At 33.8% G+C, this 26,882-nt stretch overlaps 1 protein-coding gene across 1 annotated transcript in view; it reads left to right on the forward strand.

Annotated features, from left to right (window-relative positions):
* LOC115874409 (piezo-type mechanosensitive ion channel component-like) overlaps positions 1-26,882 on the forward strand; it is a 160,363-nt gene that overhangs the window by 101,837 nt on the left and 31,644 nt on the right. Inside the window, exons 27-34 of the mRNA XM_030889573.1 lie at positions 7,784-8,030; positions 11,001-11,161; positions 14,183-14,278; positions 16,853-16,954; positions 22,145-22,295; positions 23,908-24,122; positions 24,556-24,699; positions 26,398-26,539. Of these exons, the coding sequence (XP_030745433.1) occupies positions 7,784-8,030; positions 11,001-11,161; positions 14,183-14,278; positions 16,853-16,954; positions 22,145-22,295; positions 23,908-24,122; positions 24,556-24,699; positions 26,398-26,539 (1,258 nt within the window). The remainder of the gene's footprint in view (positions 1-7,783; positions 8,031-11,000; positions 11,162-14,182; positions 14,279-16,852; positions 16,955-22,144; positions 22,296-23,907; positions 24,123-24,555; positions 24,700-26,397; positions 26,540-26,882) is intronic.

Below are 26,882 nucleotides of genomic sequence, written 5' to 3' on the forward strand. Positions count from 1 at the left end.
ACCATTAAGGAGCGCGTTTCCTCCTCTTTTATAATCACTAACAATACTTGTAAATATCGAAAAGTAAAACTGAATTATAGCGGGAAATATAGAAGCGTGTCTAAAAATTTTGGCGGCCATTTTGATTACGTCATCAAGACAGCTAGAGGGCCAGAAAAAATTGTCCCGGGCTTTTTAGACTTTTCTATCCATGTACTATCTAAATCCAAAAGGGTGCATTGGTTGCCAGATGTGAAATATTTTATTATTATTTTTATTAATTTTAAGCTAACATACCCCACTGGCACTGCAAGAAAATCTGCAAAATAAAATAGTTATTTTTTGTAAACACCTATATATACCCTATATATTAATCGATTTTTGGATTCTAGAAAAAAAAAATAAAGGTGAATTTCATTAAAGAAGCATATTTCTAAAATGTAAGATTTTAACATATTTCCCATTTTGTGAAAATGAAGAATAAATTTTAAATTTTAATAACAACTACCTAAATTTTAATTTACCCTGTAGTGCCTAATATTTAATTACAATAACCATTGTATGTTAAACCAAATTAAAATTTAACCGGAAAAGTTATACAGGGTAAGACAAAATTAATACTGAACACTGGTCACTTTTAAAAGCAAGTTACTCCTGTATTTTAAATGGAACATCCAGTATATTATTTCGGTATTCAATGGAGAATTGATGTATCTTCAATTTATTATTAAGTATTAATTATTATATACTTCTTAAACAAAGATTTTCTTACACATTTTCATTTTTATGATTTTAAGTCAGTAGATCTTTATTATTTGATAAAATCTAGGTGGCTGTGATATACCTTTTGTTAATTTAACAAAAATTAAAGGATTTAGAGTAAAATACTCAAAGGTAATAAAAAGATACATGTTTAAAACTTATTTTAATTATTACAGAATTGAAAGGAGTATTGATCATCTGCTGATGCTGTTAACATGGTTAGCAAAATGCGCGTCCAGTGTAAAAGTCAAAGTGTTTTAGTGTATTGTCGTGATTTAGTGTTTTATTTTGCTATATACTTCTCTAATGAAACTCACCTCTATTTGTCTTTTAAATTCGGAAGATCAATTAATGTATAGAATGTTCCATTACAAAAAACACAACTTTGATGCGTAACTTTTTTTCGGGCACCCTGTAGTGTGTCTATATTTTTAAGTGCTCTAAATTAACCTACATTAGCTACAAAATTTCATTTCAATACAAAACGTCGTTCTCCTTTGAGTCTCCACGTCGTTTGTGAGGCGCCACCTTGTATTTGATATAAACGATTTTCAAAATGTATAAGAAAATCTGGATTGACAATAATATGTTCATAGTTCGCCTCAATATGTTCAGATTTGTATCCTAATTAGGTCCAAAAAATGTTAGTGAACGAATTGTATGAGAGTTCCTGTATGGAGACATTAATCGTCTCGAATAAAGCTTGATTTTCATGCATCCGTTGTCCGACGATACGTTGATACGATATAAATTTCATTGGTTGTATCCTTGTTTATATATTCTTTAAGTTGCTCAACCGACTAGACAAAATGTGCTGCTAGCTGGAGGACAAATCGTGAACCTTTCGGGGCGGAGTCAAAAATATCGACTATTTTCGTTATTTTCCTCAGAGTAATGTAATAATATAGCCCGGGTTTGTGCATCTTTAATAGTGATCAGCTGATTAAGAAATTTAAACGAAACTTTTATTTTATTGTAGATTGTGGATTAAAATTCTAAACCGTATTAACAAAGAAATTATTATTTCGATATGTTGGTGCATTTTTTATAATTTATGATAATGCTAATTACTGTTAATTAATATTTAGAAAAAGTTACATACCTACTTTAATTTGATTTAATGCAGGTTTATAAAAGAATCATTTCATTTTTAGATTATTTTATTCTAAATAAGTGTTTTACAATTTTTACGATATTTTTTTTGAAAACATAAAACTTTTTACATTCGTCATTAAATGTTCAAAAAATTGCAACTTGCTTAAACAAAAATTGTAAATATGATTTTTTTAAATGAAGAAAAGCGTGTAGGATTATTGGTTCAACTTTTCTTGGCCATACATTTTCCAGGATACGTTGACCGGTGAACGTTATTTACGTTTTTTAGAGAACGGTTTTCAAGACATGTTAGAAAAGTAAAATTTAGATAGTCGCACATCAATAGGGTGGTTCCAACATGACTTTCATTATGACACACTAACACCCACCCCCCCCCTAAAGAAAGAAATGTTAAAAATTATTTATATCACAATTATGCAAACTCAGGGATCGGAAGAGTGGACCAATTGCCTGGGCCCCCTCGAAGAGGCGGTACGGGAGAACATTTTCTAAAATAACTTAAGTGTAGGGGATAGTGATATTATGAAGTTTTAGTTTGCGTAATGTAAATCGTAAAGAACCGTTTAATAATATATTCTATGTTTTTATGTTATAAATTATAACAGAGTAAGAATACCATGCTAACTAAGTGAAATTAGCCAAGAAAGGAAAGAATTGGCTATAACTGTAACTCTGTATCTAACTGTAATTTTTCGAAAAAAACATATATACCTATATCGCCAAAAAGCTTAAAAATGGCGATTTTTATGAAGTCATGGCCAACTATGATCAAAAATTACAGGCTTTAGAAAAAATCAGAAAACACAAACTCATTAGGTATGTGATTATCTACAACTTTTTGTCTAAAATATAATATAATGGAATTAGGGAAAAGTTTTAAAATAGGCAAATTTTTTTTTTCGAAATATCTAGTAAGCGATAAACTTTTTCAAAAATCCGAAAGGCGCATATTTACGACCCCACAAAACTGCAATTCTTTCCCCATTAACCGACTCTCTATCTCCAGTAGTTTCCGAGATACTCATAGAGAACATCGTAGGAAACTCACCCTGTATAGTATTTTGAAACTAACTATTATTATTATTTGACTAGTTTAATTTGATTAATAAGGCTAGATTAATTTAATTTCAAATAAATTTGATCAAACTTTTTTTTGTATATTCTGCTACCAGAAAACCAAGATTATATGATAACGCACTTTTCAACGAAGTTGAAGGAAGATATAGTTTATCTATCACAATACTTAATAGAACTACTACAATTATTACAAGAAAAACAAAAAGAAGAAATACCCAAATACCCCTTCACCTACTACTCAACTACAAAATAAACGAATATAATCTCTTAAAAGCACTACACAACTACTTATTCTTGTATTCCACACTGAACAAATTATCAAACTTACTAACTTATCAAACAAACAGAAAAAATAACAAAATTATCCCTTCACCTACTACTCAACTACAAAATAAACGAATATAATCTCTTAAAAACACTACACAACTACTTATTATTGTATTCTACACTGAACAAATTATCAAACTTACTAACTTATCAAACAAAAAGAAAAAATAACAAAATTATCCCTTCACCTACTACTCAACTACAAAATAAACGAATATAATCTCTTAAAAACACTACACAACTACTTATTATTGTATTCTACACTGAACAAATAATCAAACTTACTAACTTATCAAACAAAAAGAAAAAATAACAAAATTATCCCTTCACCTACTACTTAACAACAAAATAAACTATAAAAACGCTACTAAACTATTTTTGGTAGACTACATTAACATGCTACACTAAACACTATAATTAAACTTAATACATTAATCTAATTTTACACTACAACTACAAAGAAAAAAGAAATAAGAACATTTTCTAAAACTAGAAGAAACAGAACTTCCATACGTGCAACCAGGATAATAGGTCAAGGGGACAAAGAATATAAAATACTTTAAAATGTGCATTCAGAAAGAAAAAATACCTCGAAAATTATCTAAACAAACATTTTTATTTCTTATCAGTGAGAAGCATCGGCCTTGTCGGCCTTGAAGAATTTGTCGGGTATTTACAATGGTCGAATTGTATAATTGCCAGCTTTTATACCATATCTAATAGACAAAAAGTATCTGGTCGATTAGTAACCAATTGGCACAGTCCGAAAATTATCGATTTTTATTTTCTCTGTTTTTATTGGTAGCTTCAAAATTCAGAGTAACAAAAAATATTTTTCTGTAGGGAAACCGGTCCTGCCATCAAGTAGACTTAGTCCATAAACGTTTTAGGTTGATCTACTTTAAAAATATATATACAAGGGTTGTATTTAAAGGCTTCGATTGATTAACCGTTTCTAACCAACCGAAGTCTTTAAATTCAACCAATAAAGTTAATATCGTATCATCGTATCGTCGGACAACGGATGCATGAAAATCAATCTTAATACCTAAAAACCATGAGGGTGATCCATTAGTATGAGGAAGTCCAATATCGTCGTTGTTGATATGAAGTTTTGTAAATCTAAGTTTTTTAAAAATTGCAACCGTCATTTTTCTGTGCAGAATTGGGTTCAGCATAAAATTCAGCATATAGTATTGTCACAATTTTATCTATTCATCACTTTATCTATCCATCTATTAAATACAGTCTATTCTAAAACTGGTAAAAACCTGAGTGGCTGTAATTCCATGTTTTTCCCTATATTTTACTGTTAAAAGAGCCATATGAATATAAATAAATAAAGCTTTATGTACAAAAAGCCAAAATAGCTTCATCGACAAAGCATTTAAAAAACAAACAAAAGCACTAAAAAAAATACAAATAAAAAAAAATACCATACAATAAAAATCATACAATTCAAAAAAAAATGTACGTCATTAAAATTACAAATAGAAACATATATGGACATTGTAGAGCACAGAAAAAGACATATCAATAAAATTTTACAATAGAAAAACTGTAAATGGAAATAATCATTTAAGAGTTATAAAATATTAAATACTAGACCTTTAACCAGCGTGTGAGATGATCAAAATTTTAAAATTCAAAATTGTTCAAGATTAAACATCAACAAAAAAGTCGTTTACCTCATATAGGGCTTTCTCCAGTAAGTATGATTTTAGAGCTTTGTGAAATGCGGGAAAGAATGAAAGCGACTTGATATCCAAAGGCAGATGATTATGTATTATAATATATATTTAAAAAAAAAACTATAACTTTATAATTACATTTTTGGGTTACCCTGTATAAAACAAAATATTTTAGGATATGTAATATAATATAGAATGTTTAGGAGGGGAGTTAATCACCGCGACCTTACAGATCTATTCTATTGTGTTTCTTGAGTTATAACGAGTTATGACTCATCATACACTCTCAAGGTTTTAACAAAAGCCAGTATCTGAGACGGTTCTACAGAGGCCAGCTCTCTATCCTCGATATCAGCTGTACCAAAGTTCATTTAGTTATGCAGGTACGAACGATCGTCGTCTCGGCGCACTCAGTGATAAGGTGTTCTGAATGGTGTTTCCCCATTTACCCCACAGAATCTATGCAACATTTATATATAATAAGCAATACCAACTAAACTTTTAGTTGTGTAGTCGATGGCACAATTTTTAAATTCATTGTTGCCAACCATTGACATATTCGGCGCCTGACTGACTAACTGCAATTACTAAAACTAATTGACTTACTAAAAATTAACTAAAAGCAAATTTCCCGGTGGAGATTCAGGTGGTAGCTCTACTATAAAAAATGCCAAGTTGCCACATTTATTTATTTATTTCCTGATATTGCCTTTCGTTTTGTCACTTTAGTTTTATAATACGAGTTTTTGGTTTAAATGAATTGTGTTGTGATACTTTAAGCTAGCTTTAAGATACTTTTAGCTTATTTTCTAGCAGACCTTGCGGTTGAACATTGTTCTTTTAGTGGGAACCTCTTTTAGTGGAAAGTGTACAAGGATAGTGTAACATTTTTAGTTCGTTACATGTCTTTTTTACATATAATATATAATGTCTGACCTATCGTCACCGGATTCCCTCTCGTTCAGGCCTGATCATTTTGTTGGTACGCTTGGCGTAATTTTTACGTTCCCTAGTCGCCAACCCTGCTATCGTTTCACTATTCTGTGGAGGCGCGCGCTGTCAACATCGCTTCTGTCAACTCTCTGTGATTTAACGGCACTTTTGGTTTGACCGTTTGGCCTGCCAGACGCCATTAGTCTCAGTTTTTTTTAGAAATGGTGATTGTTTGAATCTTGCTGTATAGTCTGAATCAGCTGCTATTTCGAGGCTACAGGGTAGAGTTACGGATGTCCCAACTTGTATTTGTATTTTGCTGGCGCGTTGGCGTCCCTTTTCTTTTGTCCTCCAGAATGTCACATGGAAGAAAGGACAGGTTGTTTATTATTTATTGAGCCCTCGGAAGTATTTCGAGGTAGGTTTATTTTGTTTATTAGACCTTGTTTGGTTTTAAACAAGAGTTTCATATTTTTAAGGTCCAAGGTACGGATAGTGTCTTATGTACGGACATTATCTTATGTACGGATGTCCTGTGGACGAGTGTCCCCAGTAAGAACGATTTTCTCTTACATATAAGTGCCACAGCGTGGATGTAGCTTGAGTCCCATGCTGCTTCGTTCCCAGCTATAAGCTAGTTAGTTACGGCTGTGTCAATTCATGGTGTCCTCATTCTGGCCCCTTTGGTTGTGTTGGATGGCTGAGTACAGAGATGCGAGACCACCTCACGCTGTTACTGTTTAAAGCAAGATTACATAAAGAACAGCTAAGTGTAGATTTAAGTTCTAGTTTTACATTTAACATTTAAAACATTTACAGTCTTAAACAATAACGTACATCTTAAATAATATCGTACAGACTATGTTTAGTGGTTAGATTGTTAAGAACATTCATGTCGATTTAATATTTAATATAATAATTAATACTAAATATAATTTAGATCTTAGGTTTCATTGCATTACATCTTGTAATGGTATTACTTTTATAGATATTATTATCGCACTATTTTAACAGATGAATAACCAAACATAGATTCTAGAATCTACAGGTTGCAACATCTTCGACTTAGCATCATATGGAATATATCAAATTAATTAAAGTAATGCTACATTTCATATATTCTCTTAAACTTTACATGTCTTGTATTTTATCGTAGTTGTTTTCATTTATTAGTACGACTCTTACCACCACTTTCTTTGACATATAACCACTATATATTTATTAGAACTCTACAATGTCACGTACCATCTAAGAACATCATGAATAAATATAGTCATTAGTTTTAAGTAATATACAACTGTGTTTTCTTTCTCTGTACATGCCTGGCGCCCAATATTTATAATGTCGAGTTATAATTGTTAATTAGTTTCTTTCCAGTGAAATACCTTATCCACGACTGCTCTACCAACGAAAAGCTGCCGTTCGCAGTGATAATGTTTTAAAAAAAACGCTACAATAGCTTAATAGCCATTGCAAAAAAATCATCGCAACCTTATTAGAATATTTTGAACGGAAAAGCGGTGGTAATGACCCGTTATGCCCCTTGAGTACTTTAAGGGCTTGAGTTTTGTTGAAGTAAATAATAACTGTTTATATATTTATAATTAATTTATTTTTGTTTTCTAAAATATTTTGATTAAACGAAAATATGTAAAAGTTGGCAACGCTGTGCCGGTCAAGCTTAATTACGTGACTAAAAGCTTATTTGGTATGACCTATATGTAACTTTTTTTCATACCTTCATTAACAACGACTATACTGGACTTTCTCGCACTAAATTTTAGATATACAGGGTGTGTATCTAAAACATAAGAACAATGAGTAAAGAAACTAACAAGCAAGTCGTGTAACAAATGACTTCTTCAATTTTATAGTTCATCTTAATTTATTACTTTTAGCAAGATATTCATTCAACCACAAAAGCAAGAATTTCTATTTTCCATTTATTCGAAACTGCTGAGGGCGATTTTATACGTGTTTCTGACATATTCAGAATGGTTTTGCTATGCTTGCATTATCGTAAGACACGTTTATCGTTCAGATTTTATATCTCTACCCTTACTGATTATGGTCTTTTGTTGGGGTTCGCTGAGCATGCCGAGGCCATCGAAAACCTTCTGGATTGTTGGCATCGCCTATATTTTGGTAAGTTAACATAATTAAATATTGGTCAAAGAACATTGAAGTTTATTACAAAATTAAAATAGATAAAGAGATACACAGTTTAATAAACTTGGTCAAGTGCGAGTCGGACTTGCGCACGAAGGGTTCCGTGCCATTCATTATATATACAACATTAGGCACTATATTATTATAAACTTTTTTTCCGATTTAGCTGAAATTTTGAATACACGCATAAGTAATTTAAAAAAATGAAGAAACACATTACTAAAAATTGTATTAATCAATAATAAATATGTAAAAAGTAAAAATAAATATGTAAAAATATGTAAAAATAAAAAAAAACGATTAAAAAAAGTGGCCTTGACTAGGATTCGAACCTGCCTTACTACGGCTCCAACGTCATAGCAGCGTAAAGTCCTACGGCTTAACCACGCGGCCACCGAGGACTTGAAAGATTCTATGTAAAATTCTTACTTAAAAGTTAATGTTTAGTGAAAGTACTTTTATATTTATAAACATTTATTTAATTCTATTTTTAGTATTTGTTCTTATAGCGGCAACATAGATGCATTATCTGTAAAAATTTCAACTGTCTAGCTATAACGGTTCATAAGACAGACCTTTGTGACAAACGGATGGACGGATAGCGAAGTTAGTAATAGGGTTCCCGTTTTTACCCTTTGAGTACGGTATCTATAAAAAAGAAAGTATATAACAACGAATTTGACGACGAATATTAATTTAAAATTAAAAAAATAATTTAAATAACCCCAAAAAGAAAAGAAACTAAAATACCGTGTGGTGCATCGGAATACGGGACAGAAAATCTCATGTAAATTTTGAAAAGGTCAAATATTATCTCCCCAGGTGATTTTATCCAAAAGTTGTATTACACATTTTTGAAGAGACGTTAAAGTTGTCCTTTTGTGTAGAATTTCGTTTTATTTGGAATATGCATTTAAGTTATTGGCAAAAATGTACCTTAAAATTAGTAAAATGTACAATACGGCCCAGAGAAAGCTACAATTAAAATACCAGCAAATATGTGAATTCGTCATTATCACATTCCATGTCACATTTTGTTTATAATAATTTGAAGGTACCATATTTTCTACAACTTCTGAAAAGTTACTATGGTTAATAGTTGCTTGGTATACAAAACTAGAGCAACGTACAGCAAGGCAAAACCTGTGCAAAGTACAGAGACTGGCATGTATTTGCATCACAGGTGCCATGAGAACATGTCCAACAGCAGCAATGGAGGTCATTCTAGACCTAATACCACTGCACATTGTTGTCGGTAGTTATATGCCAATGCGACAATGATTAGAATGGTCATTGACGGAAACAGTACTGGGAGAATTTTCAGGTCGGGGGCTTGGAACACCCTCAAAAAGAAAATTCCACTTCTTCAACTCCCAGTGGATGACATACCAAGAATTTACAACTTTGAGAAACACCTCACTGTAGTATTCAGTAATAAAAAGGATTAGAAGAAAGAAACGCTTACTCAGTATAAAAAAGATCATACCATCACGTGGTATACTGATGCTTCCAAAACCAAAGCAGGGACAGGAATAGGAGTATTTGAGCCGAAAACTAAATACTCCGAACCAATAGGCACCTACCCCAGTATCCTTCAGGCAGAAATTTACGCTATCGAAAGATGAGTACAATTTATCTTAGATATCGAAAACAGGAAATTGCCATCCTATCCGATAGTCAAGCAGCACTTAACGCGATCAACTCAGTAACCATCAATTCGAAGTTGGTCAAAGAATGCCTAGAGAAGCTCAACAAATTAGGCAAAGAAAATAAAGTCTTCCTACTCTGGGTGCCTGCTCACCGAGGGATAGAAGGCAATGAAAAAGCAAATGATCTAGCTAGAAAAGGAGCGAACACTCCACTAACTGGACCAGAACCGTTCTGTTTTTCAAACGGGAACCAACTGAAAGCGGAACTGAAGAATCTGGAAAACTCCATCCGTAACTTGGAATGCGTGTCCTCTAACGATCTAAGACACTCGAAAAAGTTCCTCAGAACTTACGACCGAGAAAAATCAAAGGTTTTCCTTGATTTAAGTAAAAACAATCTTCGGATTGTCATGGGGTTTCTAACAGGACACTGTCTCCTCAACGAACACATCAGTAGGCTGAAACTGAGAAACAACGGCGAATGCAGATTTTGTGGGGAAAATGGGGAAACACCAAAACACCTTATCACTGAGTGCGCCGAGACGACGACCTGCCAAAAAACCTTGGTATGTCTGATGTCGAGGATGGAGAGCTGGCCTCTGTGGAGCTCTCTCAGATACTGGCTTTTGTTAAAGCCCTGAGACTATATGATGAGTTATAACTCTTTATAACTCACGAAAGGGGAACACACAATAGATCTATAAGGTCGCGGTGATTAACTCCCCTCCTAAACGTTCTACATTCTATATTCTACTATGGTTAAACAGAATTTTGCTGGAAATGTTCGCAGATCAGTCTCCGGACAACCCTATACCGAATAAGTCAACATTAAACTAGGAGAGAGAGGTTAGAAACTGTCACGTTGTTAAGTACATGAAAGTGTGAAGACAAAAATAATGAACATTTAGGACATACATTGATAGGAACTTTTCTACTTATTTTAATCTGCAGAATATGCTGCCGAAGTTTGCGGAATACAGTTCGGACCACGCCGTTTATGTGGATGCAAACGTTTTCTACCTTCACCAAAAATTTACTAAAAAATCGTCAAAGTCGGCCCATTATAAAAAGCTATATGGAACATAAAATGAATAAAAATTTTCAAGCGTTGTCCGTTTTTCGAGCCGATCAGTGTAGGTTACCATGATTTAGATAATTTAAAGACATATTTAATGACAAACTACATTACTTTAAACTTTTGTTAGAGTAACAAGCTATCAACTATACCTTAAAACCCATTTATAGCTATAGACATTAGATGAAATACTGACAAGTCTGACCAAATTAAATTTTACAGATAACGCTCCTGATTCAAAGTTTCTTCGTAATGGACATAGCCGACTGGAATGTAGATTCCTTTTCCGGTAATATTTTCTACCCGCCATATATGATAGGGCTACAGAGGAATATGAGCACCACGTTTGCCATAGCAATGCTGGTTTCCCTATTCTTCCATAGGTAATTTAAATTGTTCCTTAATTTAGTTTGTACTACTTTAGTCAATAAACTAGCAATAGAAAATAAGTATATATTCGATATAAATTAAACTTTTAGTTACGTAATAGAGAGCGCGATTTTTAAATTCATTATTGCCAACCGTGGACATATTAGGCGCCGGGCTGGCTAACTAGAATTTAAATTTTCCACTGGGGGATTCAGGTGGTAGTTCTAGCGAAAAAAAAATTTAAGTTGCCACGCATCTATTTATTTTTTTGTTTATATTTTCATTCGTTTTGACATTTTATTTTTTTATTACGAGTTTCTGAGTTAAATGAATTATGTTTTGATAACTTAAGCTTAAACATTTTTACTAGCAGGCCTTGTAGTCGAACATTGTTCTTTTTAGAACCTCTTTTAGTGCGCTTAGATAGATTAATAGCCGTAAAAAATTCATCGTAACTTTATTAGAATATTTTGAACGGGAAAGCGGTAGTAATAATAGCCCTTTATGTCCCCTACATACATAAATACCGCCCTTACTCGCTGACGAGTATTTGACATGCATCAGAAGATGGTTACGCAAGGCGTTTTTTTTTCATGAGCTTTTCTGTGACTGAAAAGCCCGATACGTGATGTTATCTGTCTACTGCACTCCAGACATTCAAAAATCTCATTGCTTTGTTGCCCCTTTACTTTTTGGTTGACTTTACAATTCTTCTCCATTCCGTTCTATTGTGAGCTGCCTCTTCCCACTCATTCTGCTTGTTAATTCCCTTTAAGTTTTCGTGGAAAATATCCTTGAACCTTTTAAGTTGACCACCCGGCCTCTTACCGTCTGCAAGCTCACTGTAAAGCAGATATTTTGGTATGCGGTTTTCTTGCATTCTGCATACGTGACCAGCCCATCTTAAGCGGGACTTTGTAATCATGACTTCAATACTCTCGCAGTTAGCTTTTTCAAGGACCGATACGTTTGAGACATGATGGAACCATTTTATTCTTAAGAGTTGTCTAAAATGTCGCTGTTGCAACTTGTTTAATGCGTTCATGTGTCGGCGGTACGGCACCCATATTTTACTTCCATATAACATGGTGGGAATTATTATCGCTCGGTACACCGCAAGTTTCGTTTTTGTGCTCAAGTCATGATTGTAGAAAACCCTGTCTTTTAATTTCCAGAATGCTCTTGAGGCGCTGCTAATCCTTTGCTGAATTTCAGAGTCGATATTGGCCTTTTCTGAAATCAAACTGCCGAGGTAATTGAATTCCGCTACATATTCCAACAGCTCATCTCCGATTTTTATAGCATTGTTGTGATCTTCCGGGGGAGTGCACATGATTTTAGTTTTATCGATGTTCAGCTTAAGTCCCAAGGGCTCGTATGCCCATGTATATGTGTTCAACATTTCTTGCAATTGCTGTAACGTATTTGCAACTAGAGTACAGTCATCAACGTATTGAAGTTCTGTGATGAATTTTGTACGTGTTTTTTCCCTGAGTCTTTTTATGTTAAACAGACCGCCGTCATATCTGTATCTAATGCCCAAACCTCTCTCCTGCAGTTTGCTGTCCACTATAATGGAGAGCGCTGCCATGAATATATTGAATAGGAGAGGCGCTAAGACACATCCCTGCCTAACGCCTGTGTTTGTTAGGAAGGGATCGCTCAATGATCCATGATATGACACTCCTGATTTGTTGTTGATATGGAGGCTTTTACACACTGTAAGAAATTTGATGGGTACTCCGAACTTTTTCATAATTGCCCCAACTGCATTTCTGTTCACAGAGTCGAAGGCTTTTGTTAGATCGATAAATGCAACGTAAAGTTTAGACTGCTGCTCTTTTAATTTTTCCTGTAGTTGCCGGATGGAGAATATGGAATCGACGGTACCGCGGTTGGTGCGAAAACCCGTTTGCGATTCTGGGAGGATTTTTTCTATATGTGGGTGCAGGCGGTTTGACATAATTTTTGCAAGAATTTTTCCTCCGATAGCCAGTAGTGAAATTCCTCGGTAGTTTCCGCAGTCTGATGCACTTCCTTTGTTCTTAAATATATTCACTATATTCGCGTTGCAAAAGTTTCCGCTTTCCCATATGACATCAAAGAGAGCCTTAAGATGACCAATAAGTTCTTTACTTGCACATTTATAGATTTCCGCCGGAATCGCGCAACAGCCAGCTGATTTGTTATTTTTAAGCTCAGTCCTTTATTTCCTGTTCTGTTATTGGAATGTCTAATACATCGAGGCTGTTATACTGAGGTATTATGTTGAGTGCTTCCATATTGGGGTTGTTTTCTTGGTTAAGGATATGGCTGTAATGCTCTTTCCAGCGGTTTCTGATTTGTTCTTCCTCTTTTAGAAGTTCGCCATTTTGTGCCATGATTGGGCATCTTGCCTTCTTAGTTGGACCGTATACTTCTTTTACAGCCTCGAAGAATTTACGATAGTCGTGATGCGTGGCATACTCCTGAATCTGACTAGCTTTTTGCGACCACCAGTTATCCTTTAGTTGGCGCAGGTTTCTTCGGAGCGCGTTGTTGGCTGCTTTAAAGTTGTCTGCTAGTCTTGGATTGTGTGGATTTCCAGTGACGGCTTGATGTGCTCTATGCTTTTGTTCCAATAAAGCCTGTATATGCATTTGATTTTCGTTAAACCAGTCTGATTGTTTCTTTTTGTTGGATTTTCCCAGTACTGCTTCGCTGGTTTTGTGAATCGCATCTCTTAGTTGTGTCCAGCCATGTTCAGCATTATGTCCCCTAAGTGAAGAGTTAAGAAGATGAGTTTCGTTGTTGTAAATAATAACTGTTTATATATTTACAATTATTTTTGTTTCCTAAAATATTTTTATTAAAAGAAAATATGTAAAAGTGGACAACGCTGTGTCGGTTAAGCTTAATCACGTTACTACAAGTTTATTTGATATGAACTATAGTTTTGTCTCGTTTACCTTAGATGGCTTTGGCAATTACCGTATATTCGCACGATTAATGACTAAATTAAGCAGATTATTACTAATCGAAATTATTAATTCCAGAGGAGTTCTACAGGTATTGGGTCTGTGGAAGCCGCACCACTATCGACCAACTACATTGGTAACAGATGGCAATTATTACTTGAAAGATAAAACATTGTGAGTGGTCAAAATCTATATCCTTTAGACAATTTAGCGGAATAAAGATTAAAAATAATCAATTTCTCAGAGTATACCAGGTGATTCCCAAAAGTGGCGAGGGGTGAGTAGCGTGGGTATAGGAGTGACCCTATACCCTGTTTTATTTTTTCAGATAAAAGAACGAAATTTGGTATTAAATGTCTCTACCTCTGTGGCTGATTCTATCTCTTCAAAATGTTCTATGGATATTTATTTTCCAACTTGCACTGTAAGAAAATCTACAAAATAAAGTAGTATTATGTATTCTAAACACCGCTGCATTAATCCAACGGAAACTAACTTGTCAGCGGTGATTTACTAATAATCAAATTTGCCTAAATAACAAAAAAATGTTTAATGTATCGGGAAGTATGTCTATTCCCGTCGTCGGAAGCAAAAAAAACACAAAGAACAAAGAAAAAAAAACGATTTAAAATATCTAAATCTTCTTCTTCAAAAAATTTCTTCAATCTTTTTCAACAACTGCGTCTTTTTATTAGAGCTTCAGCGATTTTTAGTCTATCTGTTATATAATAATATATAATTATTGTTAAAACTATTTTGTAGATTTTCTTTCGGTCCGGACCAACCATCCATAGGACTTTTGAAGAGAAATTTGATATGTTTATACAGGGTGCCCCAGAAATAAGTGCAAGTATTTTAAGGGGTGGTAGATCTCGATAAAAGAAACATATTTTCTCTTTATCGTTTTTCAAATAAGTCCAAAATAAGGGGGTTATTTTCCAAAAAAAAATATTAACTTACTAACCGAACCACTGGATCTTTTGTAGTTTTTTTTCTTGTAAATTTAGTTTACTACCTACGTTGCCACATTATCAAGAAATTATGTTTTTAACTAAAAACTAAAAAAAATTCCAAAAAAATTTTCAAAATTTTTTTTGACGAAAAAAACCTCGTAGGCGTGTTTCTTGAGTTCAACTGTACTACCAGTTAAAATACCTGCACATATTTCTGGGACACCTTGTATAATAAATCAGGATTCACTGAAACATCAAACTGGAACTAACTGAATACGTTAGTATTCAGTTAGTTCCAGTTTGATGTCCAGTTTGATATCCAGTTGTTAGAAATAGTTCCAGTCACTTCCTGTTTTACCAGGATCACCTAAAACTTGGGTTTTTTAAATGGTAACCTAGGCATTTTTACTTTGTTTGGTAAAAAATGGCTTTCTAAATTAGAATGGTATTTTAAATAGAATTAACTAATCATACTAGCAGACCAGTCTACGCGTTGCTGTGGCTAAGGTATACGTTGACTACCGAAGTAACCGAACTACCAAACTACGAACTACCGAAGTACCGATATACCGAACTACCGAAGTACCAAACTACTCGTAATTTATAGCCTATGTCTTATTCTGATGTATAAGCTATATTATTGTAAAGTTTCATTAAAATCAATTCAGTAGTTTTTGCGTGAAAGAGCAACAAAGATTCATACATCCACACATACAAACTTTCGCGTTTATAATATTAGTAAGGTTTATTATTTAATCAAAGAGCCTTGGAAAAACAGATTTAAGCTTGATTTTCATACATCCGTTATCCGATGATACGATGATACGATATTAATTTTATTGGTTGAATATAAAGAGTTGGTTAGAAACGGTTAACCAATCGAAGCCTTTAAATTCAACCAATAAAATTAATATCGTATCATCGTATCGTCGGACAACGAATGCATGCATGAAAATCAAGCTTTAATCGTCTTATTTTTTTCGTGTCTGATCCAGGCCGGTTAAAAGATGGCTAAATCGCATTTTTTAATCATAACTCATTTTTAGCCGACCATACCAATAGGTATGGTAGGCTATTAGGATCGGCAAAAAAAAAAGTTTTTTTAATTTCACTCAAAATGAGTTACTTGGGTCATAAATGACCTAAATACAAAATATTTTCATGGTGTCTGTCTGTCTGTCTATCTGTCCGTCTGTCCGTCTGTAACACGATAACTCAAAAACCGCTGAACCGATTTTAACCAAAACAAAATTTGTAATAACATCAAAATCAGTCAAAGTCGCAGTTTTTGAGATATATATTTTAGTATGGGCGGCTATACGTGCCTCCCGGCGCCAATTTTTTTCGAATTGATGCAGGGTGGCTCATTAACATATTTTGGATAGAGCATATTTTACGAATAATTTGGTACCATATATGTACTTGGGATTTTTAACCAAAAATATTAAAAGTTGACATTTGATATGTCATTCTATTCAGAGAGTTATTTTCTATCGAATACATTAAAAAAATGTGAGTTTACCATTTAAAAATCAGAAGTTGCTGTCATTCCTGATGAAACAGGAAGTGACCGAAAACAATCGAATACGTCAATCAATCCTGATTTATGTCATATACTTACATACCAAATCTCGTTTTTTTTTCATTGCAAAAATATAAAAAGTTATAGAGGCGAGACACTTTTGAGAAACACTCGGTTTTAGATGGACCTTTCTAGCTAAACTTTACGATTTTCTAATTGCATTGATTAATTTACATCTATAAATACAATGTTAATAATAATAAATAAATTTAGATTGAATACGGATACTGCAACATCGCCACCTGAAAAAGTTTATACAATAGATACCAGCGTTGTAAAACTTGGAGATTACTTGCCGTCATCTGTGTCGCATGGGTGAGTAATTAAGTAAGGCCGATTTAATAAATAACACTGCCGTATGTATTCAGAATTACATAAATTTGGACAAAATAAAGAGAATTTTCACAGGTGTACCCATGATTATACTGGCCAAAAGAGATAGTGTTTTGCACACATCAACCTCCGCATAAAGCTCATCATTATCATATTTTGCTTTACAGTTAGGTTTATCTTACAATCCTTTTATTCTTTAACGCGTTTCGTTGTTGTAATGTTTGGTGCAAGTTAATTCCTGTTTTTATTTGTAGGGGAGAGTGTTGTACCTTGGGTCAATTTTTAGTTTTATGTTTTTAGAAAATCTAGAATTATATATTTGCGCAGTTTAACCAATGCATTAGTTACTTTGGCTCTTTAGCTATGTAAGTTGGGTTTCATACAGATTTTAAGTTTAGTAGTTAGTTTAAAAAATACATTTTAGTCAACCCTTGCAAACTGACCCAAGGTACAAATTGGTAATGTACCTTGGACCAGCATATGTTGTACCTTGGGTCGGTTATAAAAAAATAAGATATCATAACAAATTTTGAAATTTTTTATTTAAGATCTTGAAATAATCAGAACATTATGAACAACTAATGATTAATTTCGCATATAAAAGCTTATTTTACGTTATACCCACTAAATTGAACATTAAACTGCAGGTGTGCATCGTGACGAGCAGTTCCGCTTATTTTGTGCGGCTGTGGCAGCTTGCATACAATATCAGTTCGCAAAAAATCATGTTTCAGTTGAGTCATTAATAAACTTATTTGAATCTACAATTCTGCGTAAATATTTAAGTTCATTATTACTCCCACTATTTAGTATTTCGGCAACATAATAAGTGAAAGATTTCTTTCCCGCTACTTTTACTAAAACAAAGTCTCCTTTTTGAATTTCGTCATTTTCAGATAAATCGTATAACTTTTGATCATTTAATAATTCTTCCTCTCTAGCTACTAAGTCCTCAAACGTCTCTTCATTACTTGAACTTGATTCGCTATCATATATAGCAACTCTCTTTGGTACATTTTTTTATAATATCTTCTGTCGTTATTCGCTTACTAACTGCTTGTACTTTCTCAGATGATACCTTGCCATGAGTCTTTCTCTTTTAAGCGCCGCAATTTCATCTTTCTCTGGCGTGTCGGTGAGTATACGCGACTTTCCCTGGCTCTTCCTGACTTCATTTTGCGAGGCGGTGCCTTTGGATAGGGACGCAACATTTCAGGTGTAATAGAACTTCCTGATATTCCGGCTTGTAGTGTATTTGAGGTAGATGGAGTAGAGGTGGCCATATTTGCTGCAGTCTTAGTTTGTTTCCCCTCCTCTTCAACATTGATATCGTTACGTTCGTCAGTATGCTGGCTGAAAGGTCGATCAGTTACATATGACGACAGAAACTCAGCTTCTTCAAAAACATTTTCGTTGACAGGATAGAGAGCGCTAACCTCGAACCCCTTCTGAATGTTAGATGTAGTGAATGCTTTTGGAAATGCCTTACCTAAAATGCAAAGAATTTTTATGAATACATAATGCTAAACTCTTATCTTAATAGCAATGCCTTACCTACAAGCTCAGCTATATCGTAAATCGTGATAGGTTGTCCAGGAGCATAATCATCCACTCACTGCAGGCGGTATTATAGTATGTTTTCATTGGCCCAAAAACTGTTCTATCGAGCGGTTGCATCTTGTGGCTCGTATGGGGATGAAACGTTATCGGAATAATTCCATTCTTCTTACAAAAATTAATAGCATTGACATTCACGTGGCTATCGTGGTTATCCATGAGTAATATGACCGGATCTTCAACAGTTGGTTTGACATGATTTTGAAAGTGTTGCAAATATTCCAAAAACAATATTTCGTTAAACCAGCCGGACGGATTTGCACCTCCTATTGTTCCAACTGGGCAACCTTTTAGCATATGGGGCTTGAAATTTACCCTCGGAAATATCATCATTGGTGGTAGATGATTTCCAATTGCATTTATTGAGGCTATAAAGGTTACATTTTGACCTCGCTCTCCACTAGTAATTTGACCTAATTGCTTTATACCCTTAGGTCCTATAATTTTTGGTGGTACATGGACAGTCGTTAGCCCTGTCTCGTCACAATTCCAAATTTTTTCTGGCGTAAAATTTCCACGAGACAAGCCTTTTTTATAATTCCTAAAAAAAGAAACTACGTTTGCCGCATTGAAGGATGTCGATCTGGCCAAACTTGTGGATTCGGGTTTACGAAGTGATAAATCTCTATGTCTTCTAAGATACTGCCTCAGCCATTCTTTGCCAGCTATTTTATTTTGGTCCCAAGAAGACGGATGAGGCTTCTTATTCGCAATTGCATACTGGTATGCTAAAGTACGAACTTCAGTTTTAGTCAAACCATAATGCAAGCGCGCAGCAGTGAGAAGGTAGATTTTTAATTCATCTTCCTCTTGTCTACTAAAAACTTGTTTCACATTATTGGCAGCAACATATGAAAATTCTGTGGCTTCAGAATGTCTGAAGGATTTTACATGCCTGATCAATGTGGTTTTTGACACGTTATAGCACTTTGCCGCTTCCCTAATTGATAACTCCCCGCTTATACATTTATTTGCTGCTGCAATTAAAGCCTGGGAGTCTATACGTGGCCTCTTGGCACCTACTTTACTTCGCGGCATTTTATTATCTGAAACATGTCTGAAACAATAAAAAGCTTCTTTGAGTAACAGATACTCCGATTAATTCAAATAAAAGTCAAAATAATGTTAATTCTAAAGAAGTTTGTACCTTGGTCCGGACCAAGGTACACGACCTGTCAGTGACCCAAGGTACACAGCTGTAAAATCTTAATTGTTTTCTGATTTATAATTTTAGGTTATGGCTTCACGCAAAAAATACATTCATATTTATTACGCCTAAACATCTATTCTCAGTTGTAAATAATAAAAAAATACATATATTTACAATTGACACGGATGTTAACAGATAACTAACACTTAAATAATTTACTTACATTCAAGCAAAACACAAAACACTCTACAAGTCACCACCCGACAATTTCTTCACAAGTTTAATTTGCTGCCATCTACTGACTAGACCTTTGAACCACTAATTTAGCCAAATCGAAGAGAAATCGACAGTCGGTAAGGAAGAAAATCAACTGACCCGAGGTACAGACCGGTCCTAGGTACAACACTCTCCCCTAATGATGTAGTCCAATCTTAGAGTAGGGTATCTTTGGCACTTGTAAAAGTATCTTTGGCTTTTTCTCTTCAGTATCACTGCTCTTTTCCTGTCCATTGCCATTTAAAAAGCGTGATTATGTAGAAAAAATCTATTACCTGAGTCTTCTACCTTATGCATTGTATCTTAAGGTAGATTCATATACATGCGAATTGCGAATTGCAAATATCGCAAAATAAAAACGTTTTTTATTTACGTAGTTAATAAAACAGCGAAATTTGAATTAATTCTATGGATATTTATGTTTTTATACACATGTTCAAAATGTCACTTGCATAAAGAATTTTACTTTTGTTTCTCTCCATGCGGTTTCCATTTTAGCATACTACTTATTTTTGGCATGGTAGACGATCTATTGATGTATACTTATACTTGTATAAATATAAGAAAAAAATATATAGAACAATAATTATTGGAGCATATGAAATATTTAAAAAGTAAAAACAGCAAGGAGCATATCACAATTTAGTGCAATAAAGGAGAATTAACGATAAAAAAAACAGAAACTATCATAGAATGTATATAAAGGATTTCGATTCTCCATGGTTTTAAAAATGTTCCAACATTACCAATTTGCAGTCAAAACATTGAACTTCGTGAAAATGATTTTCGATTGTAAAAAAATAAGTACCTAATAATGATTATGCACAATTTTTTCATAACTTTTCAGTTTCTTCCATATGTTTATATTATTATATAACCATAAAAAGAAAGAGATGACCAGAGATGAAATATTATAATAATATAATATTACAATTTTGCCGTCTCTGTATTTTTTTGAAATCGACCAGTGACAACAATATTCGCAATGCGCATGTACATACATGTATGACTCTATCTTTATTGTGGTTATGCTAAGTGAAGATATTCGAAGCATACATTGCCTTCGAATAGTCTTCATGTCAAATTTAGTTTGCTATTAACAATATTTCTTTTCTTTTTCTGGTAATCAATAAAAAAATGTGAATCATAAACTTGTGTGTTATGAAAATAATAAATAATTTTTTCCGAACAAGCAACAGACTAAACCCAGGTAAAATAGGAAATAAGAGCATATTTTACGGTCTCTGAATGCATAGTTGATTACATAGAACTTGACTAATTAATACAATTTTATTTGATTCTGTACCAGACCCATCTAACGGACAGTAGCCTGTTCTATTAAAGTAGACGCCCTGTATTTTTATCAGATGCCGCAAATTATTTTATAGATTTTAGATTTATCAGTTTAAATAACATAGTTACGTCATGTGTACGGTTTTTGATTTTGGCAAGTCTTTTGCTGTTAATTTCCGGAAGTAGTAAACTAGAGTTGTGCAGAAAACAAAAATTTCTTTTTTGGTAATCTATAAAAAAGTGTGAATGGTGAATTTGTCTGTTATGAACAGTATAAATAAATTTCTAGAAAAAAGCAACAGACTAAACCCGTTAGGTAAAATAGGAAAGATTGTTCCATTTTAGGGTTTCTGAAATGCATAGTTTACTATATAGACCCTAACTAATTAATGCATTTTTATTTTATTCTATACCAGACTCATCTAGCGTACGGCAGCTTATTAAAGCTGAACCACTGTATTTTTATCAGATGTCGCAAATTATTTTTTAGATTTTAGATTTGTCAATTTAAATGACATATTTACAGTATGTCAGTTTGATTTCAGAAGTTTTGAAATTTATTAAACTTGATTAATAGAAAATGTCAATCGTAAACTAGTCTGTTATGAACAATATAAATAAATCTCTTGAAACAAGCAACTTAATCAACACGGTAATTTTAAAAATTAAAAAAGTAGAAAAAAAGGTCTCAGGGACCCTGAGACTAAGACTTTGAGTCTTTTTTCATAAAACTTTGACCTGTAGTTAAAAAATATATTATTGTCTTGTTAAAACTTTAAGTTTGCTTTGTTAACATTCCTATAACCTAGTTAACTTCATTTATTTCTTTTCATTAGGTTGCTAAAATACGGCGAACAAATGAAGATGTTCATACAGCAAATGCTATCACCTTCATCTGCACAAGTTCCAGTAGATGTCTACACTCCTATGTTTTTGTGCGACCTGATCAACACGATTATCATGATATTCTACTTCAATTCGTTTGGGGTAAGAAATGCAATTGGAATAGTAGTAAAAATCAAAAGCAGTTCAACTTTGATAGACAGTATATCCCCGGATTGTTTTACAAGAGAAAAAACTTTTATATTATTGACATTTTGAGAAAAATTCATGCTTTATAAAAAAATTTGCTTGTTCTAAAATGGTTAATCCCGTTTATACTTTTCCAAATTTCCTTACCGTTTTATAGAAAATTAAAAAAAAACATGAATGAAACATGACATGTCTGAATTTTCTCTTAACTCTAAAAAAACAAAGGGCGTTTCTATGGTAATATAATTTAGATTTTATTCTTTGATAAATGGTTATTATTAATTTTGTTTAACGTCCTCTATTTTTTACTGTTGTTAAAGCATCACATTCCGATAACTATTCCTTTTTTCCGGTATTTCTCTTTCCGTAGAATTGAACTAAATAAATTTAATGCTTGATACATATTAAAACAGCAAAAAATATGATATTAATTAAAATTCTATCAATACCAATCTATCAAAGAATGAATCCGATAGTCAAGCAACACTAAACGTGATCAACTCAGTAACCATCAATTCGAAGTTGGTCAAAGAATGTCTAGAAAAGCTCAACAAATTAGGCAAGAAAATAAAGTCCCTCAACTCTGAGTGCCTGCTCACCAAAAGATAGAAAGCAATGAAAAATAATCAAATGATCTAGCTAGAAAAGGAGCGAACACTCCATTAACTGGACCAGAACCGTTCTGTTTTCCAAGCGGGAACCAACAGGAAGCGGAACTGAAAAACCTGGAAAACTCCTTCCGTAACCTGGAATGGGTGTCGTTCAACATTCTAAAACACTCCAAAAAGTTCCTCAGAACCTACCTAGACCGAGAAAAATCAAAGATTTTCCTTGATTTAAGTAAAAACAATCTTCGGATTGTCACGGAGTTTCTAACAGGACACTGTCTCCTCAACGAACACCTCAGTATGCTGACGCTGAGAAACAACTGCGAATGAAGATTCTGTGGGGAAAATGGGGAAACATCAGAACACCTTATCACTGACACGCCAAGACGACGACCGTTTGTGCCATGAACTTTGGTACGGCTAATATCAAGGATGGAGGGCTGGACTCTGTAGAGCCGTCTCAGATACTGGCTTTTGTTAGAGCCCTGAACTATATGATGACTTATAGCTCGTTATAACTCAAGAAAGGGGAACACGGTAGATCCGTAAGGTTGCGGTGATGAACTCCCCTCCTAAACATTCTACAATCAAAAAAATGAAGACGAAATTAATATTACTATAGAAACACGTTTTGAATTTTTAGGACTAACCCATTACGACAATAATTAAGAAAGCCACCTCATAAAAAATAAAAATTGCTGGTGGCAAGTTTATTTCGGTCCTAAAATTTTAACAAAGCATGTGTTGACCTGAGCCAAAAAACAAAATGCTTAGAAGACATGGTTCTGACCGAAAAATAACGCTTTAGAAAACTTTTCTCACTAAATTATTGCAACGGAGTTGCTAAAAAATCATAAAAATAGGGATAAAAATTATAACTCTATAAACTGGACAAAAAAATTCTCCATTACGTATGCGTGTTTTTACATCTGAGTGTATATTATATATCATTTTTTCAGTCTCTTCATGAAAAGCACGGTATCGTAGGTTTCATGATGACAAACAAAGTTCCGATGGAATTTATAGTGACGTTTTTGATACAGATAAGTCTGATGGTAATAGACAGATGGATATACAAAGGAAAACGACGATTCATCAAGATCATGTTTCACTTTTTCCAAGTTTTTAGTTATCATATGTGGTATTTTGTAATTTACCCCATGGTAACCAACAGGTAGTATGTTAATAGTACCTTACGATAAAGAAAAACGGCGTCAAAGACGGCTGAGGAAAGACAGGTGCTAATTTTGACGACGTCAAGGTCTAGACGTCACTACTTAGCCCGTACTCTTCTTAAAAAGTAATTTTAATGGCGTTTATGACCAAGTGGCCTGACAAAAGTTGTAATTTATTTTTATATTAAGTAAACGTTATTTTTAAATGGTGTAGTAACTAGATTTGTGTATCTGGAAACGTTCTATCCTTTTTTACCCTTTCTATAATTATTGGTATGTATGTTTTGACAAGCTTAATGTCAATTTTTACGAAATGACGTCTAAAGATTGAGCCCGTCAAACTTATCATCGATTGTCCTTTCCCAGCCGTTTGTTTTATCATATGGTATTTTTTTTATTCAGTTACTTACTTTCTTATTTTTTTATTTACAGAGTATTCAGCGAGACGCCCCCTGTACAAATTTTCTACGTTATAAAATGTATATACTTCCTGTTATCCGCGTATCAAATAAGAAATGGGTACCCCATGTTGATATCCATGCATTTCTTGTGGCATAGATACGGTACATTTAATAGGTACGTACAGGTCGTACAGTATGATTCAAACCTGACCCTCGTATTTAGTATCTAGAATTTTAGTATTTTATAATTTACAAATTTTGACCGCTTTCTCCGTTATCACAACATTTTAATTCGAGTTGTTCTTCAACGCTTTCTTTTGAATCAATGAAACTAAAATATTTTTCGATGTTAACTGTTCGGTGTTGATGAATTTTAAAATAATGTACTTGCCTAGTTGAATGAGCATGACCAACGTATGTCGTATAATCTAATGGTGCGTTTAGACTTGAGCACGCACGCACTGATCCTCCGCGAATGCTCAAGTGTAAACGGCTGTGCGCGCACGCTCACTCTGAATCTGTCTGTGCGCGAGCAGCCGCGAACGTGAGCCGTTTGGTGGGGATCCGTGCTCAAAGGGATTTTATGTGTGTGCGAACGCTCAGTTTGAACCGGCAATTTGTTTTATCTGCCTTCGTGCGTGCGTGTGTGATTTTTTTTCGTTATCTTTATTAAAATTATGGAGTGGATCAATGAATCTTCGTTATTATTAATTGAAGAATATGAAAAGTTGCCTATATTATTGGATGTTAAACATTCTTTGTATTATTAAAAAATAAAAAAAAGCATGGCAAGATCTTGTAAATAAAATTATAATATTGAATATGTCGATATTAATGAAATTGCTATTCTAAAATGTGTATCTTTTGTTCGTAATTTTTGGTGTTATTAAATTTTGTAAATATTCAAAGTCGGGTCTGGTCATTCTTGTAAAGTTTTTGAACTGATCATAGCCCTCCTCAGACACTAAGTTGTAGCAGTAATTTATTAAAACAATTTATTTATAAAAATTTGGGTTTGCCACCCAGCGACGATGTTTTCAATTTTTCTCCTTTTTAATAATTAAGCTGTGCATAACAATGACTGCAGCCTCGACTATTTCTTGGTCGTCCATTATTTTCGCCAACACAACTCTGCTGTGCGCGCACAAATGGATCACTGCATTCGTCGAAAAATAAGTTTTTAATTTGAACGGAGCCGAGAGCGCGAACGAATGCCGTGCGTGCTCAAATCTAAACGCACCATAAGAGCTAGCAACGTTTTCGAGAAAGTATTTTAAGAAAGTTGGCTCTTTAATATATCTTTTGCTATGCTCTCTGGAACAGCGTGCGAGTCGTCTGGCTGCCGATAACGTTGCGTTCACTACTGCGCATTGAAAGATGATCCTATATTTTTTTATCTAGTCCGTTAATTCTAGTATTGAATATAAATCGAACAAGTATCCAATGCGCGGCGCGACAACGCTCAGCCTATAAAGCAAGAAGTCCAGAGTTCAATGTAATTTTGGTGATTAAAAAAACAGTTATTTAATAATACTGTCAGAAAATAAACGAAAATAAAACAAAAAAAGTTTACCCCGAGCCGGTATTGAACGTTTTCGCGCAGCGCTATGGAGACTTAAAGGATTTATATTCAGTACCTACTATATAGTATTTAAAAGACTAAATACAAATATAGGAATTTCTTTCAATGCGCAGTAGTGAACGCAACATCTATCGGCAGCCAGACGGCCTGCCCGCTATTCCATAGAGCATAGTAAAAGATATATCAAAGTGCCAGCTTTCTTAAAATACTTGTTTTACAGACGTTGCTGCTTGATCATACCAATTTTTGATTTTTAATCCTAATAAGTAAAATGTTAAAATATTATTCTAGGTTTGCGTTTAAGTTTTACAATCTATGCCCTTACCTGTTTGAACTTCGAACTTTGCTGGACTGGACAATTACGGATACTTGCCTAGGAGTATCTGAGTATTTTAAAATGGAGGACATTACTGCAAATATGTTTGATCAAATGGTAACTATAGTTCATATCAAATAAACTTTTATTGACGTGATTAAGCTTGACCGGCACAGCGTTGCCCACTTTTACATATTTTCATTTAATCAAAATATTTTCGGAAACAAAAATAAATTAATTATAAATATATAAACAGTTATTATTTACATCAACAAAACTCACCTTCTTAACAGCACTTAAGGGACATAAAGGACCATTACTACCGTTTTTCTAACCAAACCAAATCTAACCGTTCAAAATATTCTAATAAAGTTGCGATGAGTTTTTTACGGCTATTCAGCTATCTTGTACAGGGTGGCTCAAATTGGACGCTTCTAAAGGGAAACGCCCTTTTCTATAG

The sequence above is a fragment of the Sitophilus oryzae genome, unplaced genomic scaffold, assembly GCF_002938485.1.
Source record: "Sitophilus oryzae breed Bouriz unplaced genomic scaffold, Soryzae_2.0 scaffold_1275_pilon_pilon, whole genome shotgun sequence".
NCBI classification, from domain to species: Eukaryota; Metazoa; Arthropoda; class Insecta; order Coleoptera; family Curculionidae; genus Sitophilus; species Sitophilus oryzae.